Here is an 18,409-nt window from a genome sequence, read left to right as displayed (position 1 = left end):
GCTCAGACCTGACAGCTTCTAATGTCAATATCAACCTCAAGTTAAAGACCGAAGTCTCCCACAGGCCTGCAGTGTGGGCCACCTGGATTGTTAACAGTTCAGTTTCTGAGAATCACAGAAGCACAGAGCAGTGAGGGTTGGAAGTGATCTCTTAACATCATCTAAGTTCAACCCCCACCCTGCTAGAGCAGGATCACTTAGAGTAAATCACACAAGAACACATGAAGGCTGGTTTCAAATGCCTCCAGAAATGGAGACTTTGCAATCTCTCTGGGCAAACTGTTTCAGTGCTCTGCTACCCTCAAAGTGAAGAAGTTTGTCCTTATGTTTACGAATGGCAGCAACACTTTTCTGGCAGTTGCTGCCATTATGATTAGATTATCATTCCTCTCTTGGAATAGTATTTTGACTTGCCATCTAGTTTCCCATGCAACAAAGTGGTGTGAAGACAAGGAGATCTTTTTATCCAGAAAACCCCTGCAGTCCATTCTGTTAGGCTCTAGAACTTCTTTAACTGGGGTTGGTGATCTTTACACTCTCAATCTTCAGTCTTAGCCACTGAAAGGAACTAGTAAAAGAGCATTGCTGTTGGGATGGTGAGTTTGGAACATGACTGTGTCCTAATGCAAGTGCATGTGTGGGTGTGCACACTTCTGTCCATCAAGGAGGTTCTGTCTAGTTCCCTCTAGGGAAAGATTCAGGTCAACATAGCTATCCACTTAATCCAGCAGGTTCATAGCTATTATTGTCCAAAGTTTCAATTCCTTATCTCTACTTTGACTGCTGGAAGCTGCAATGAGGCAGCCTGGAGGCTACCAGCCTAGCCAATAAGAAAAATGAAAGCGAATACTTACGGTAAAAGTCTACAAAGTCTGAGTGGTCCTCATTACGTAGATTCAGGTTGCTGACTTGACATAGGAAGAGGCATCAAAGAGCACTGTCAGGAGACTGTCTCCTGTGTGGGACAGAGGCACCAGTCGACTGGTCAGACCTTTTGTCCTGGTGCCTTTGCTCCTTGTCCAGAATCCAGGCTTGTGATGTTGCAAGAATCACTGTAAGTTCATTTAGCTATAATTTGCTCTTTAACTACAGAGATATCAATGACAGAAGTTCAGAGTAACAGTGGGGCCACTACGGAGACAAATGTATGAATAAAACCCAATGGTGGACCATATAGAAAAGGCTGAAGTATTCCATACTTCTTTTCTTCTTTTTTTCCTCTCAGTACTCATGGGTAAAATCTGGTCCCAGGCCAGCATTGGTTAGGGAAGGAGTTGAGAGATCCAACACTGGGAAAGCAACAGGTCGGTGTAGAGGTCAGGGTGAAGTGCTGCACTAGCAGGCTGTGTGAGCCTGAAACTGCTGTTTTATTACCTGTGAAGTATTATGGTAGCTGGAGCAGATCTCTCATGATGGACTACAGTCTAGTGTGAAGGCAAGAGAGGATCTAGTAAACTATACATGAGTCCAATCAGCCTCATCATAGCCACTGGTGAGATCATGCAGCAAATACTCTTGGACTTCATTCCAAGCACATGAAGGACAAAGTGGCAATCAGGAACATTCAGACATGGATTTACTAAAGGGACATCAAGCTTGGGCCACATGGATGCCCAACAGTGAAGCAACTATTAGGCAGGGTATGTGATCACATGGAGGAAAGCAGATGTAATACACTTCAGCTTTAGTATGGCTTAGTCCTTTTCTGTAAGAGCATTCTCCTTTGGATGCTGTCTGTCTTGCTGGATAAACAGACTGATAGAGGGCTTGAAAACTGGCTGAGCTGCCTTGTACAACAATTAAGGCTTGACTTCTAGGCATTCGCTGGTGATAAATGGAGTATCCTGGGGTAAATACTGTGACTAGGTAGAGCACATCCTCAGTACATTTGGGGACAACACTAAAAAAATCAGAGAGTGGTTGGCATGACAGTTGACAAATCTTCAGTCCAGAAGGACACTGAGGAAATTGGAGGGTTGAATCAAGAGAAATCTCATGAGGTTGAATAAGGAAAAGGGCAAAACTCAGCACCAGGTGCAGGATATTCCCCTTGGTCAGTAGAGACTGAGCAGCAGCTGCCTGAGTAACAGCTCTGCTGAAAACATCTGGCAGTTACAGGGGAAGTCATGGTCAGCATGAGAAGGCAGAGCAAATAAAGCAAAGCACATAATGGACTATGTCAGCAGTATAACCCCCTTTAGTTGGGAGTGACAAAGACATGCTTATAATGTGGAGAACAGTTTGGGGATGTCCAGATCAAGGGGGAAGCAGAGAGACAGAAGGTGGTGTGATGGAGGGCTATCAAGATGGTCAGGGGGTTGAGGGCACCCAGCCTATGGTGAGAGGAAACTGGGAAAGTTGCATGTGCTTAGTCTGGCAAAAGAGAAGGCAATATGACAGCATCTTCAGCTCCTGAAGTGCAAGTACAAAGCTGATGGGCTCTTCTTGGTAATGGTATAGGATGTAGCAGGAGACAAGAGGCACAAGTCCTGGCTTGGAAGGTTCATGCAGAAATGTAGGAAAATATTTACTCAGACTAGAGCAGCACTACAGAGGTAACCCTGAGGGACTGTGGAATTGCCATCACTGGAGGGTTTTAAAGGTTCATCTGGACAAGCCCTGGTCTGATCTAGTGTTGATGATTATCTGTCTTTGGGTAAGACACTGAATTACAGATTCCAGAAGTCCTATCCTACCAACAGTTCTGTGTTTAGCCCAAGGAGTGGTGTCGTTTCAAAGTAAGCCTTGTAGCACTTGCTAGAAAGAAGAGAATCCTGCTGATGTGGTCACCTGGTATCACTCCTGCTGCAGCATCATGTTAGGACTTCACTGCATGAACTCTGGGGATTACAATATGGTAATTGTGTGTGCCTGAGACTGTTCAGCTGCAGGAGTTTAGGAAAGTGAAAAAGGCCAGTTGGGCAATGAGAACAAGTTGAGACCATACAGATAACATCCTATAGCACATGGCTCTTCTTTCCTTCCCCCATGTTTTCCCCCCAAATTATTATATAATTTCTACTCAATCCAGCTTCCCAAGAGGCTCTTGCTTACCTACCTAGTTTTTGGTCTGAGTGCAGCAGCCTGGGGAGCAGGCTTCCTCCTTGCTCCCCTGCTCTTCCTCTCCTTTTACACTAAAGACTGACTGTCCATGTAGGATTTTGGTTTCAGATTCCATTAAAAATGAGTTATCACACAGGACTTCTTTTCCCCTGGTACCTTCATCCAGAAAGAACTGGCAAACAGTTAAGGAATGGTTGGTTATTGTGTTATAAAAATGAATGACTACAAAACACTGCAAGAAGTGTATACAAACATTCTCCTTGAGGCTTCTGCTTCTGTGGAGTACAGAACACCCAGTCCTCTTAGATCTTACCAGTTGATATCTGCAGAGCTGCTGGCAGGTGGCTGCTGTTCACTCACAGTTTGCATCTTGTGTTCTGCTCAGCGCTCCCCATTTCTGTCTCACAGTCACTTCAACTTGAGCCATCTGGCTCAAAGGTCCCTTTCCTTTTCCATTAGATAACTTGGAGTGGATATCATTTAGATGACAGAGGTGTCATCTATACAAAAGCATACCAGCTGCAGTCCTGTTTATTTGCATTTAATGGCTTTACTAGATTTAATACAGAATTAAAATAAGTTCCAAGGGTAGTGATTAACTTAAACCACATCAGTACATTTCCAGAAGGCTGGGTTAAGATATATTGGTAAAAGGTCATTGAAGCAAATGTCATTTTTCTCTTCCTGCTACTGGCAGAGATGGAAGCAGTTCTGATTTACTACCACTTTGTTCAAGGCTTAGGGTGGTGGTGGAGGCTCGTGTCACTGCAGTCTCCTCTTCCTTAAAGTCTCTGGAAGACTCTGCAGACTCTCTTTCTGGTTTGATTTTGAATGAAGGTGTTCTCCTATGAACAACATGCATTACCAGAAAATCAGGTATGGACTAGAGGAGCTTTAGTCACTTAGTATATGTGAGAACTCGTTAGGCATCTAGCTCAACAGGAAAAATCAGCAGGCAGAGGGACCAGGATTTCACACTACGGCCTGTAAGATTTTCACAGGCTCCAAATGCAACAGAAGCTGCCCTACACTACAGGACAAAGTTCTGAATTTGGCTGTCTCTGTTTTCCATGCTTGTGTTTGCATTCTCAAAACAGCCTTTGAGGAAAGTATTCAAACAGTGCAACTTTAGACAACAGCTTTGGCTCCTTAAATTAGGAAGGTGGGTTCCTTTCAGACCCTGCTGGAGAATCACAGAATCCACCAGGTTGGAAAAGACCTGAGAGATCATCAAGTCCAACCTGTTGCCTAATACCTAACACCTCCTGACAACTAAACCATAGCTCCAAGTGCCACATCCAATCTCTTTTTGAACAACTCCAGGAATGGTGCCCCCACCACCTCCCCAGGCAGTCCATTCAAATGGCCAATTACTCTTTCTGTGAAGAACTCTCTCCTCACTTCGAGCCTAAACTTCCCCCCTGCACAGCATGAGACTGTGTCCTCTTGATCTCTTGCTGGTTGCCTGGGAGAAGAGACCAACCCCCACCTGGCTACAGCCTCCCTTCAGGTAGTTGTAGAGAGCAACTAAGGTAAGGTCACCCCTGAGCCTCCTCTTCTCCAGACTAAACAACCCCAGCTCCCTCAACCTCTCCTCACAGGGCTTGTACTCGAGACCTCTCACCAGCCTTGTTGCCCTTCTCTGGACAAGTTCAAGTATCTCAATGTCCTTCTTAAATTGAGGAGCCCAAAACTGGACACAGTACTCAAGGTGTTGATAGAACGTTCAGAGGAAAATCCAAAGGACCTATTTAGACTCCTGCTCTGATTCCCTGATTTTTTGGAACAAGCCTCTCTCCTATGAGCACACAAGTAACTTCAGATCAGATACTTTATTTCCAAAACTTTGGTGCCTACAACAGGAGGTACAAGAAGGTGTCCCAGTTTTAAGTCATTGACCACAGACAAGATATGGCTGACTATAGTGAGACCCAGTTCTAAAACCTGCCTGTGGCACATCATAATACGGCACATATTAATTGAGGCAGGGTCATACTCAAGAGCAACATATTTTACTGGAATAGATTCATAGAATCTAGTTTGGAAAAGACAGTTAAGATCATCAAGTCCTACTACTTGGCAGTAGTAATCTGGCACTGCCAAGTCACTACTAAACCCTGTCCCTCAGCACCACATCTATACATTTTTTTAATACCTCAGGGATGGCAACTCCACTGTTTCCCTGGGCAGCCTGTTGCAGTGCTTGAGAACTCTCGTGGGGAAGGAATTTTCCCCAACACCCAGGCTAAACCTCTTGTGGCACAACCTGATGCTGTTTCCTCTCGTCCTATTGTTGTTACTTGGGAGAACAAGCTGCACCTCACTTCGATACAACCTCCTTTTGGGTAGTTGTAGAGAGTGATAAGGTCTCCCCTCAGCCTCTTTTTCTCCAGGCTAAGCATCCCCAGTTCCCTCAGCCACTCCTCAGAAGTCTTGTGCTCTAAACACTTCACCACAGCTTCATTGCCCTTCTCTGGACCCACTCCTGCATCTCAATGTCCTTCTTGCAGTGTGGGGCCCAAGACTCAACCCAGTATTCAAGCTGTGACCTCGTCAGTGCCAAGCACAGGGAGACAAATACTTTGCTATTCCTGCTGGCCACACTCTTTCTGTGACACTGGTGACAGAGGACTTCAGGGCAATCTCCCTTTGTAGGTGACTGCTACGTGAGCACAAACAGCACTGACATCTGTTCATTCTTGTGGCAGAGAGCCCCTACCTCAGGAGTGAGCTTCTGGTTGATAGTTTTTCAGTAGAGTCTCTATCTGGAAAGTTCCACAATCTTGTCTGGGAAGTCTCTGTGTTTGGAGTTAAAGTCTGAACCACCACTGGGGAATGTGATCTGTTACTGTGTCCTGCGAGTCAAAGAACACAAATAAAAACCTTCTGAAGTAGTGCCGCAGATGTTTTTCCACTTACGGGTCCATGAAAATTTTTTCTCAATATCATTGTTGTAATTGTGCCTTGGCTTCCTTGCCAGTAAGCCACCACTTAGTGAGGTGTACAGAAAGATCTACATTCAGAAGAAAAAGCTGTTGATCAAGATCCAAAGCAAGTCCTTAATAAAAGCATGAATACAGTCTTTAGGAAAGGTGCTTCCCTGACAGCAACCTGATGCTGGCAGCAGTGCAACTGCTTTGCAAGTCACCCTGGGCATGCTCCTGACAGTTTGTTACATCCTGAGATGGCAGGTGACTTGCACACTGCTGTCTAGCACAGGCAAAAAGGACAGCTCAAAATGCTAGAGATAAGGAGATCTTTTCATTCGCTTTCACCATTGCTTGCTAAAAACACAGCTCATTCTTGAAGTGACAACATACCTATGTTATTCTGTAGTGATTGCAGCCAGTCCTCCATCAGGGTCTGAGAAGGTGCAGAGAAGAAATACTCTGCCCCATCTACCAACCTGTAAATAGGATAGGAGGATCATAGAATCACAAAGGTTGGGAAAGACCTCCAAGATCATCAACTCCAACCTTTTACCCAGCACCTCCATGACTACTCGACCATGTCCTGAAGTGCCACATCTACTCATTTTTTGAACACCTTCAGGGATAGTGACCTCACCAGCTCCCTGGGCAGTCTGCTCCAAAGTCCCACCACTCTTTCAGTAAAGAACTTCTTCCCAGGAAGGTGAATTATGGTTAATCCTTATACCTTCTGTCCTCGTGAGTGGGGAAAGCACTATAACAAGACCTTTCAGCTATACCTTCTAACAACATACAGCTTTAGGTGACTGTAGGCAAATTCAGCTGCACAGGTTTTCCATCAGTGCCTTTCCTCCATCAGACTTACCTCAACATGAAGGTGTTCTCTTTCCTGATGTAATTTGCTAGCCTCTCACATTTGGCACCAGGAAGGCTGATGGACAGGAGCGTGGATGAGTTCTGAAGGAGGATGAAATTAAACCAAAACATCTTCTGTGTCTTTTCTGCTAGGATTCAATTCCATTCCAACCTGCAGGCTGACTACACACCCATACTATCTTTTTCTGGTTCTAATGTTTTAACTAGGATCATGAATAAGAAGAACGACAGAGGAACAAGGGACTACTGCATTATATTTTGAAGGCAATTCTGGAATAAGATACTTCTTTTAAGAAATGTTTGACAATTTCTGAAAACTTTTTATTCTGTCTTGTAGTCAGTCTCAGTTGAACAACTGCTGATTTATTACTCAGCTGACACTTGAAAGAGAACTGATTACCCCAGCCCCAAACCAAAGCAAATGTAACTCTATTTTCTTTTAAATAAATAGGTAAAACACAGAGATTACTAGAAAGATTAAAAAAACTAAATTACCTTAGATGCTTCTTTTTCATCATTGTAGAAATCAAGCTTTAATCCATCAAGTTTTACATAGAAGAGTGTCCAAGACCTTGAGCCTGGCTACATGAATAGAAATGGTAATAAAATCCAATTATTAGCTATAGGGTTTATTGGAGTTGTGAAATCTTTCATGTGCAATTTCCACAAGAAGCCTGGAGCTCACAGAAGCTCTCTTAGTCATGATTATCTCCTAGGAAAAACAGAACCTGCTGCAGTTTCTGGGGTGGGTGATTCATGAAGGGTCTCTCTGTGAGTCAAGACTGAACAAATTACACAATCTGATGCAAGCAAGCTCTACACCATATTGTGGTCAGCAACATCTTTAAGAGAAGGTGAGCAATCAAAGTTATGACTATTTTTGGCCACTAACTCCCCCCTCCCACTGTTTTTCCCAGATGGAATGCTGGTCCTTGCCTACTGGTAATATTTTATTTTTATAAAGTGAGTGGTTTCAATCCAATGTGGTTGCTGAATTCTTCATCATTTCTGCTACTGAACTGTGCAAAGGTAGATGTTATTTCCTACCCAACTATGTATCACTAAAGGTTAGTGCCATGAGACCCTTCTGGATGAAGGATCCATTGCTTGTGTATATCCTGATTTTATTATGCCAGAGATCCAAGCTGACAATTTGGACATTCAGAAAAAAGGAATGAAAAATTCCTGAGGAAGATAACTCATGGTATTTCTTGTTTGGTAGTATGGAAATTCGGTATCACAGCAGACTAAGCTGAGTGTATCCAGAAGAGATGAAAATCTGAATTTCTCTTTCAGAAGAGGGAGTCTATACTAGATTCAATTTTTTAAAGAAGTCTTTCAAGTTGAAAGCTTCAGTGGAAATACTCTCTAGAACAAACAATCCAAGACAACTTGATTATATGCGATACCTCAGCAAATACTCAGATGTCTAAACACTGGGGAAGAATATTGCAAAATGTCCTGCCCTCTTATGATCTAATAATCAAATGATCATAACTGACCTGAAGTGATATTTTTTCTCAGTATGTTACAAGTTACATCTGAGTTTCATTCAGCCCTAGATTAAACAAACCACTTCTTCAAAGACAAACAGAAACTTGAAATCTCTTCTAGCATGGTTAGAAGTTACAAGCATTGGGAGCATGGGAGTGAGGGCTTCCTCAGCCAACAAACTATCACATGCTCATACAGAGTCTTGAAGCTTTTACTTCTATTTTGAATATTTGTTTTATTTTAAATTCAGTTGATAGATTGAAACCTGTACTTATAATTATCTTGTTCATATAGCTTAGGCTTTGGTTCATAAATTCATTAAATATAGACAGACCCTGCTCTGTGTGATTTCCATGACAGGCAAAAATTCCATTGTGTCTTTCTCTTAAGGACTTGGTCAGGTACTGCCAAAGTCAGCAGAGATTTTTTTCAAGCAATTTATTTGTAACTGAATTAAACCCATGGTCCTGAGCTCCTCTTCAGCAAGAGTTTATCCTGAAGAAGTTAAACCAGATCTGAACTATAACTCAAGGAACAATGTGTTAACCCTGAGCAATGCCATTTGTTCTTACCTGTTTTCTTCCTGGAAGGAGCTGGTCTCTCTTTTCTAGGAATCCCTCCATGTGTTGGAAACTTGCAGAAACCTGATTCACAAAAGAACATGGTTCTTTAGTTTATAAATGGCCATTAATCCTATGTTACAATTTCTGAAGGTCTTTGCAGGTAAATTCCACATAGAGAAACTAATCTCTACTGCTTCTGGCCTTCAGAGCATGGCTAAAAAAAAAATTTTCTAGGTTGTGGTCTCCTCCTAAATGAGGAGAATCCATGTCCTTCTAGAGCAATTTGCTCATGGCATTTGCTCTGTCACGGTGTATTAATTAATTTATAGATATAATTTTTTATATTATTAAATACAACTTACAACTGAAATCGCTGAAGTTATTCATACCATATATGTATAGTTTTGTACTGCCACACTTTGGGTACGTGGCAAACACATTCTTCTCAAAGTGCAAGAGGGGAAGGGAACAATTTTGACCTGCCCTTAAGTTAACAGTGCATTTCCTGCCAGGGTGGGCAAACAGGAGTTGCTGGTTCTACTCTTGCACCAGGTCAGCTCTTTGGCAAGGGTGCCACTAAGTGCTGCCTCTCTCTGACTTCTAAACTCAGAGGACACTAAGTATCACCAGCTCATGTAGAGGGTATGGGTAAATGTCTTCATGAGACATCATCTCCTGGCTCTGCTAAGTGTTCAGTACATGAATTAGCTCTAGATTGAGAATGAAAACCAGAAACCAACAGAGTTGTCAAGACCTAGGCTATAAAGCTGAGCAAATTAAAAATGCTTTTAAGTTTATCTTTTAGGAACGTTTATCCACTGCACAAGCATATAAAGAGCCTCTTGCTATTTGGATCCATGAGAGTATCCACTGAGATGCCCACTTTGTGGCCTTTTCGACTTTCATAGAGAACTTCCTACATTTCCTTACTTTAAGGAGCACAGCACAGCAGTTCTGGAGGAGAGAGGCAGGAATCCCTGGGACTTACCGAAGCTGTATTTTCTAATCGCTCATAAGAGGAGTTGGACGGTGCTAAGTTTGGTGATTTATCTAGTGACCTTTGGCTTGGCTCAGGTGGAGTTGTCATTACTTCTGTCTGCAGGCTGGAGAAAGAAGAGCCTGTGGCACTTTTTTCCCGAGGTGATAAAAGGCTTGTGGATTCTGACAAACTGCTGCTGCGTTGCTGGCTTATGGGACTAGGTGATGAAGGAATGCTTAAAGAACTGTGACTTTCCAAAGATGTAGCTTGTGGGCTCATCATCTTCAGTGTAGGTGGAGTGATAATCTCACTGGGCCTTCCCTCAGCTTTCATTTCTCTTTTGTTGCTGCTCGGCGCTTCTGGAACTGCCTCAGCAAGGAATTGCTGAGATGCTGATGGAGACTTTTCAACAGGGGAGAAAATAGTTTCAAGAGGGGTCCTCCAGGTCACACTGGGTGAGGGCACAGCTGGCAGTGGTGTTGTGCTCTTTGTCTCTGTCACTTTTGGTGGTGCACTCCTTTTGTCAGATGGTTTTCTTTTCAAAGAGGGAACCTGTATAACTTTGCTTTTATCCTTCTGTTCACTCTCTTCTGTGTCCACTTGTTTGAGAATATTCATCTCCCTCTGAAGGACACAAGCATTACATTTTTTAAAATCACCTCCATTGCATTTAAATGGGCTTACCTAAGACTTTAATTTTTTTTTTTTTAATTTTAAGCAGGAGTAGTTCACAGGGTCACAGGATATTAGGGGTTAGAAGGGACCTATGAAGATCATCGAGTCCAACACCCTGCCAGAGCAGGACCATAGAATCTAGCACAGCTCACATGGGAATGCATCCAGATGGATCTTGGAAGTCTCTAGAGAAGGAGATTCCACAACCTCTCTGGGAAGCCTGTTCCAGTGCTCTGTGACCCTCACAGTGAAGCTCCTCCTCATGTCGAGGTGGAACCTCCTGTGCTGTAGTTTATATCCATTACCCCTTGTTCTATCACAGGGTGCAATGGAGAAGAGCCTGTCCCTTCCTTCCTGACACTCAGCCCTCAGATATTTAGAAACATTTATTAAATCCCCTCTCAGTCTTCTCTTTTCCAGACTAAAAAGCCCCAAGGCTCTCAGCCTCTCCTCACAGGGCACTGAATTTAAGGCCTGTACCTCTGCTGGCATTTTTGAGTTAGAACTGAACTTGACTGCCGTGTGCTGAGCACTATTTTGTCAGCCATGAATGCTGATGGTAGTTAATCACAAATACATTGAATTCTGCCCTTGCAAAGTTCTCCAGAGGCTGAATCTTTAATAAGCTCTAGAGAAACTCAGTTCCTCTTCTGTGGCACTGCTTCTTTAACTTGGCTGTAGGAACACTGATTATCCAGTGGTGTTCACACAGAGAATTATTGAGTGGAGGACCTTTGTCACCTCTGTTATCCAATTTGCAAATCACTGAACAGAAGTTGCCTTCATCTCCCTTTATTTTCAGTCCTTTGCTATCCTCCAGCACTGTCAGCTCCCTGCTGAAATCCTGAATGAACTGTCTCCCATCCCTGTGGCAAAGTATCACCCTGTTTCTCACACAGCAATGTGCACTACAGTCCCTTTTTGCTGTTCCTGGCAAGAGAAAGCTTCCACTTCTCGCCTAGAGCTTTGGCAAGGTAATTGGACTCTTTTGATTCTTGCACAGGTCTCGTTCTCAGCTGCTCTATCTGCACTATCTCAGATTTGCTTACTCATTTACTCCATCTCAGCACAGGATTTTCATTCTTATGTGGAGTAACTGACCCCATAACATTCAAGCACCCATGTCATCCTGTCTCATATGTAGCTCATCAACCTTCTACTACTTCTCACCTTAGTTTTCCTGCTGAGCTGTGCAAATTTCTCCTCCTGAGCTGCAAGCATCTTCTCAAAATCATGATGTTTCTTCAGTAATTCCTCTACTTCAGACACAGAATCCTGAATGGAAAAATGACCAGATACAGTAGTCCTAAATCAAGTTAAGCAGATCAGGTTGTGCCTATGCCCATTCTATTTAGACAAATGATGATTCTGAAATTGTTGTAATTAAATGTTTAAGCCATCAGTAGTGTGTGAAAAAATCTCAATTTACACTTTATAAAAAGGTTTGTAGCTTACAGATTGTTTACTGTACATGGAAAAAAGACTCAATAATCTTCCTTATTCTGTGTAGCCATGTGGTACCATTACCTCCAAATGTAACTGTTCACAAACAGATGTAGTACTTGGAGTCCAGCTTGTGCTAAAGACAGTTTAATCCTGCCCTACAACACATGCATTTTAAACCTCTGTCTTGCACTCTGCTTAGTTTTTGATACTTGAGTTTTTGGCACTGTTTTCCCATCTTATAAACCATCAGAAGACAGTCAACCATAAGAAATAATAATAAAAAAATAATAAAAAGACAGGAATGCTGGTGTTTAAGTTGGAATTTACAAACTAGCTATCAAGCCATCTGTGCAAAACATTCTACTGCCCAACTGAGATGGGAAACCCCCTTTTGCCTTTAAAAACAGGCTCTCAGCATGACAGGGAAAGTCAAACCCTCTGCAAATTATCTTATTACACGAGAAAAAAAATGGTCTGGAATTCTCTCCAGTCTTCTATCACCCCCCAAAAGCCACCTCCTGGAGCACATCACTGTGTAAAACATGTTCCATGAGAGGCCAGGGCTCCTGCCCTATCTAATCTCAAGGGTGCATTGCTGTTTAGATTGTAATTAACTTCAGACCTGAGCTGATATGTGCTCCAAGCACTCTGTGTATGCTCAAAGGCATTTCAATTGTGTTGCACTGTTGTTACTCACCCCATAGTTGGGATCTGAAAGAAAGCTCTCCTTGGCAGCCAGCCACGCTTCTGCTTGTTCTAGCTCTCTGCGGAGCAGTTGAATCTCCCAGTTTTCTATATATAACTCTTTCCTCACATCCCAGCTCTCCTTTACTTTCTTCATCAGCTCTGACAGCTCCAGCAGTTTTTCTTCTATCTAGAAAAACAACATTTGCAATGTCAGGAGGTGAAAAAACCCAATTGAACTTCCACGTGACAGCCAACTAGCGTGTAATCCACCATCACAATCCAGAAGATGACCTGCAGAGAAAAGTTAACAGTTTAGGAAGGATGTCCAAGTCCTCATTTTTTTGACTTCAATTAATTTAGCCTGTGTGTTGCCTAGCTGTAGATTATAATTGTGTGCATATTCACACAGTTATAATCTACATACTGTATGACCTGCTATATGTTTTCCTGTGATGAAATTTTATATCTAGGAATTTGTATTTTAGAAGTAGCAAACAGAAGCTGATTCAGCAAATACATCCATTTATGACAAGGCAATGATGGAGAACCTTGAACTCTGGAAAGTTTTCTAATACTTCCTACAACACAAGTAATGTAATCTTGCACAAATTCTGGAGATGTTTTTGACAACATGATGTCTGGATCCACAGGCAGCATCGAGATGAGCTTGGGGCCATTGCAAAGGTCAGAGGCCAAAGGCACGTAGATTCACAGAGATTTTTAATAAATTTAATGAGTTCACAGAAATTTTGACATTCTTGCCTCTCTGCCTCTGTAACATTTCTGAAGGATTACGTATCTTCTGGTGTACTCAGGGACATCACTCCATCCCATACCTGACAGCATTGTGATATATTTTCACCTAGGCCTTGTGCAATTAAATATGAAATTCTCATTTATATGGTGCACCTTTTCCGTGGAATAGCAATAACCCACAGCCTTAATCAGTGAATATTCTTTTATGGTCCCCTTCAAAATCAGTTTTTTAGAGGACTAAGAATCACAGAACGTTAGGGGCTGGAAGGGACCACGAAAGATCATCCAGTCCCCCCCCCCTGCCAGAGCAGGATCACCTATACCAGATCACACAGGAACACATCCAAGTGGGCTCTGAATATCTCCAGAGAGGGAGGCTCCACAACTGCCCTGGGCCACCTGTTCCAGTGTTCTGTCGTCCTCACAGTGAAAGTTTTTCCTTATGTTTCCATGGAACTTCCTATGCCTCAGCTTCCACCCATTGCCCTTGTTCTGTCACTGGGCATCAATGAGAAAAGCCAGACTCCATCCTCTTGGAACTAACCCTTTAAAAAAAACCTTCAAAAGGTGCTTTCTTCTTCTACATGTCACATGAAGTCTGCAGCTTTCAATAGTAGAGAACCTGATTGCCCTGTTCAGTACTATTTTGAAAGAGAGACAAAGCTGCAGCTCCTGTCTGGTCAATGTATTCTTTGTTCACTCTTTGTAAAACATTTAACCCATTAACACACCTCCACAGACATGAAATGTCCATTCTTCATCAGGTCACTTCCTGCCCTCTGTATTTCTTCATATTTAAGCCACTGCTTCTCTATCTCACGCTTGTACCCCTCGTGGCGCTTGATGAGCAGTTCTGCTCCCAGGACATCATTAGCCAGCTCCTCAGATATCACTAGTGCATGCATCTCGTTGGCCCAGGTCCTAGAAAAGGTAAAAAGAGATGGAATCTGAGTCTGTTGGATACTCTGGAACGCACACATCCCACAGCTATGGCTCATATATGCGGACTTCTGTTTGCTCATGAAAGATATGGATATACAGATACGGTGATGGAGGTTCACTCACACATCTATGGATTCTTACAACCTGATAGAACATTCCCAGTGCTGGTTCAACCAACATAGAATCACAGAATCAGTCAGGGTTGGAAGGGACCACAAGGATCATCTAGTTCCAACCCCCCTGCCATGGGCAGGGACACCTCACACTAGATCAGGCTGGCCAGAGCCTCATCCAGCCTGGCCTTAAACACCTCCAGGGATGGGGCCCCAACCACCTCCCTGGACAACCCATTCCAGGCTCTCACCGCTCTTGTGGTGAAGAACTTCTTCCTCACTTCCAGCCTGAACCTCCCCACTTCCAACTTCATTCCATTCCCCCTAGTCCTATCACTACCTGATATCCTAAAAAGCTCCTCACCAGCTTTCTTGTAGGCCCCCTTCATCTTTAGAAAGGCAGTTGCTGCATCTCTGCGTACTGCAGCAGTGCAGATCCAGATTCTCAGGGGACCTGTAGTTGCCAGTGCCTAGGCTGCAGACATCTGCAGTACTCTTACACATGGTACAGGGTCACAAGCTTTCAGATGTCCATCTAGCCTTATCACCATACATGGAAGTACTTCATATGCACACAGAGCACTCAGGCAAAGCAGCACATTAACAGATACCTTGAAAGGAAAATTTTCTACTTCATGAGCCTCAGCTGGTATAAGCCAAGCCATCTTGACCTATCCCTTAGCATAGTAAATGTCCAATGGTCAGTGGTAACCACTTCACTGTCTTTGCATTTCTACTCTTGTCATGAATTACCTCTTTCATTAACTACACTGTGTCAAAAATGTTCATATTTCTTCCGTGAGAAATTCTGTTTAAATAGCAATTTCCATCAAAATTATATCAATTTTGATGAACAAGACATTATAATACAATATTTTAATGTTGGCTGCCACTTTAAGTGTAGCACATTTCTATTACATATTTCAATTTTACATTAGGCCTCTGCTTATAGATGCTTCGGCTTAACTGATTTAAACAAAATGAGATGTTTAGCTCAGCACATATTTTTAAAGAAATACATTTTGTAGATTATTTAAACATTCAGCATTTAGTTCCAATTCAGTTTTAAAATGGAAAAAAAAAAAATTTCCTGGCAATTGAATTCTTGCAAAAAACCTGACTCCTATTATGAATGGACAGAAGTGTGTGCATATGGGCAATGGCACTGAACGTGTGCAACACATTTTCAGCACTTGAGGAAGTGCTAATCTTTGGTAAAGGGTTATCTTTAATGTAGTTGCTTTGGATCTGAGAAAAATGGGCACTGATGTCTCTATAGCTGTAGAAATAACAACTAACTAGCAGAGACTTCCTTATCTTCCTACAGAATTTACAGTAATTTCTGTTGGGATTGTGGGACTAGCAAATCTACCCAGAGTGACTGAATGCTCCAAGACTATCTAGGAAATAGTCTAAAAATGTGGGTTTGTCATGCACACTGTGCTGAAGTGGAGTGGCATGGCCACCTCTGATATATCATAAATTCTGTGAAGTGCTGCTGAGAAGACATCATCTGAGCAATGTGATCTAGTTGAAGATGTCCCTGCTTACTGCAGGGGGGTTGGACTAAACAACCTATAAAGGTCCTTTCCAAGTCAGACTGTTCTATGGATATTTACAGGCAAGCTGCAGAGCACCTTGGGCAGGGATCAAATCACTAACAGGTGTCATTTAGAACATCCTAGAGAGGAAAGACATGAAATAAGCCCTCCTGCCAAACTCAAGGGACCAACACATACATCAGCTCTCTGCAGTCATTGAAGTAAAGTTGGACTTGTTCTGCCTGGCTCAGTCTTGCCTTCCGCTCCTGAAACTTCTTGTCCAGGCTTTCCCAGCACTGATCCACATCTGTGAGTCTCTCCATGATGTTTTCCTTGACTTGAGGGTATGTGCGGCTGAGGTGCCAAGCCTCCCCCCGAATCCGTTCCAGCTCCTTCATGATGGCTCCTAGATCTCTCTGGAACAGACATGGAAGACATTGTAAGACCATCACTGCTTGCACTTATCAAAATAATATTTTAAAGATGGTGCATATATTTTCTATCCACTGGCTGCACAGAAGCTGGAATTATGACTCTGAAATTTTTCCTCCCAGTTTCCTCCTAATGCCTTTTAACATTCATCATCAAATATCAAGGAAGTTTCTTTAAATGTGACACACTGATTACTTGGTAAGTGTGGAGATGAAGTCTTTTCTAGTTCAGATGACATCTTTGCAATTATAACACTGATTTGGAACAGATTTTAGAAGCAAAAGCATTAATACTATAATATCACAATTTAAAAGTAAAATAAAAGGGAAATCTCTCTTTCTGTGAAGCACGAAGGATATTTCAGGATGAAATAAGATTATCTTTTCTTGGCCTGCAAACAAGGCGCTTGAGAGGATTTCAAATCAAGCATCAGTCTCCTGCTTCTTGACAGCTCCCCTTACCTCTGCTCCTTCAAGCTGGCTGAGAAGTGTCTGCACACCTGGAAGATCATATCCATAATCTTCGATATCCACCACTGCCTCTTTCTCCTGCATCCAGCCCTTTACTTCATCCACATCATGATCATATTGGTGAACTTCACGAGCTGCTCTTAGGTTCTAGAATAAAGAAACAATTTAATGGTAATAATATATACTGTCTGCAATCCTAAGAAGGGTAACTTGAATAAGTCCTAAGGCAGCACAGACTGAACAAGAATGGGAGTGAAATACCTTCCCAATTAAGTCACATACAAGTGAGATACTTAGAAGATGGGTGTGGTGATAAGGGACATGGTCTAGCACCACATTTGGAAGAGTTAGATAATGGTTGGACTCAACGATCTGATATTTTACATTCTCACAAAAGAAAACAAAAAATGTTGAGCTCTGTATGTCTGCTCTGCTTTTCCAAACACATCTATGACTGCAGTTTCACAAGATAGGGTGGACTAATTTAACAGCTAACTGCTCCCAAAAGGTTTTGGCTCTTTGTCCTTTATCACCTTCTCTCCCACACTCCTTCCTTGACTTCAAGTAACTAACTCAGAAAAAAAAATGCAGAGTTTTCATCTTGTTGAATAAGCTGAAGCAGTTTGATAGAATTCAACAAGTGCCAGAGCCAGCCTTCTGCTAGTGGTTGTAAAGTGTTAGATTGGTTTAGTTTTTCAAGAAACCAGAGCTAAGAGCAAATTAAAGAAAACCCGAATTTCTCCAGGCTGATAACTATCTTCCAAGTATAAGCCTTGCCAGGAACAGCAGGGTAAGCAGTGGCTCTAAAGGGAAATGGATCAAGAAGAAATACACCAGAATACACCCATTGCTATTATGATCTTTGTGTTTCAACATGAGCCATGTACTGGTTTGGGAAAGGAGGAAGGATGTGGGAGCCTGCAGAGAATTCAACACCCCATTTTTTCCCACGTACTTCCTACCTCAGTCCTTGTCTGGATGGCATGGCATAGCCTCTCCCACATCTCATTGATTTGCTTTGTTCGCTTCTGGATAACGTCCCCCTCGCTGTAGCCCTCCTTCTGTAGTTTAGATGCTAACTCATTTAAGGAGACAACTTTGGAATGTCCCAGAGGTTTCACCTCATTCACAAAATCTTCAAACTTTTTCTCCAGCACCTGTGGGATAAATGGGAACACAGACTTGGATAAATGAATTTCTGCTTGCCTTTATGAGACAGGCAGAAGGAATCACTTTCTCTGTACTGGATAAAAAGAAAGTTACATATTGGAGTCTACAAATGCAAAACATAGGACCTGGAGTCAGAATGGGGCATCTATTGTCTTGATCGTTTAACATTTTACATCACAGAGAAAAATCAGCCACATCTAACAGAGAGATATTGCTCAGATCAAAAGCTAAGGAACTTAGCCTGTTAGGCTGTCCACATCCTAAGCATTTGT

General features: G+C 42.5%; 1 protein-coding gene across 1 annotated transcript in view; it reads right to left on the bottom strand.

Annotated features, from left to right (window-relative positions):
- Positions 1–3,733: 3,733 nt before the first annotated feature.
- Positions 3,734–18,409, bottom strand: part of SPTBN5 (spectrin beta, non-erythrocytic 5) — a 103,534-nt gene continuing 88,858 nt past the window's right edge. Inside the window, exons 55-67 of the mRNA XM_054400475.1 lie at positions 17,930–18,124; positions 16,959–17,114; positions 16,264–16,481; positions 14,201–14,390; positions 12,724–12,900; positions 11,751–11,855; positions 9,915–10,529; positions 8,936–9,007; positions 7,365–7,451; positions 6,859–6,950; positions 6,384–6,469; positions 5,783–5,918; positions 3,734–3,908 (exon numbers count right to left, since the gene is read on the bottom strand). Of these exons, the coding sequence (XP_054256450.1) occupies positions 3,734–3,908; positions 5,783–5,918; positions 6,384–6,469; positions 6,859–6,950; positions 7,365–7,451; positions 8,936–9,007; positions 9,915–10,529; positions 11,751–11,855; positions 12,724–12,900; positions 14,201–14,390; positions 16,264–16,481; positions 16,959–17,114; positions 17,930–18,124 (2,304 nt within the window). The remainder of the gene's footprint in view (positions 3,909–5,782; positions 5,919–6,383; positions 6,470–6,858; positions 6,951–7,364; positions 7,452–8,935; positions 9,008–9,914; positions 10,530–11,750; positions 11,856–12,723; positions 12,901–14,200; positions 14,391–16,263; positions 16,482–16,958; positions 17,115–17,929; positions 18,125–18,409) is intronic.

Source organism: Indicator indicator, chromosome 4 (assembly GCF_027791375.1).
Source record: "Indicator indicator isolate 239-I01 chromosome 4, UM_Iind_1.1, whole genome shotgun sequence".
In the NCBI taxonomy this organism is placed as follows: Eukaryota; Metazoa; Chordata; class Aves; order Piciformes; family Indicatoridae; genus Indicator; species Indicator indicator.
This window is presented reverse-complemented; position numbering and strand designations above follow the sequence as displayed.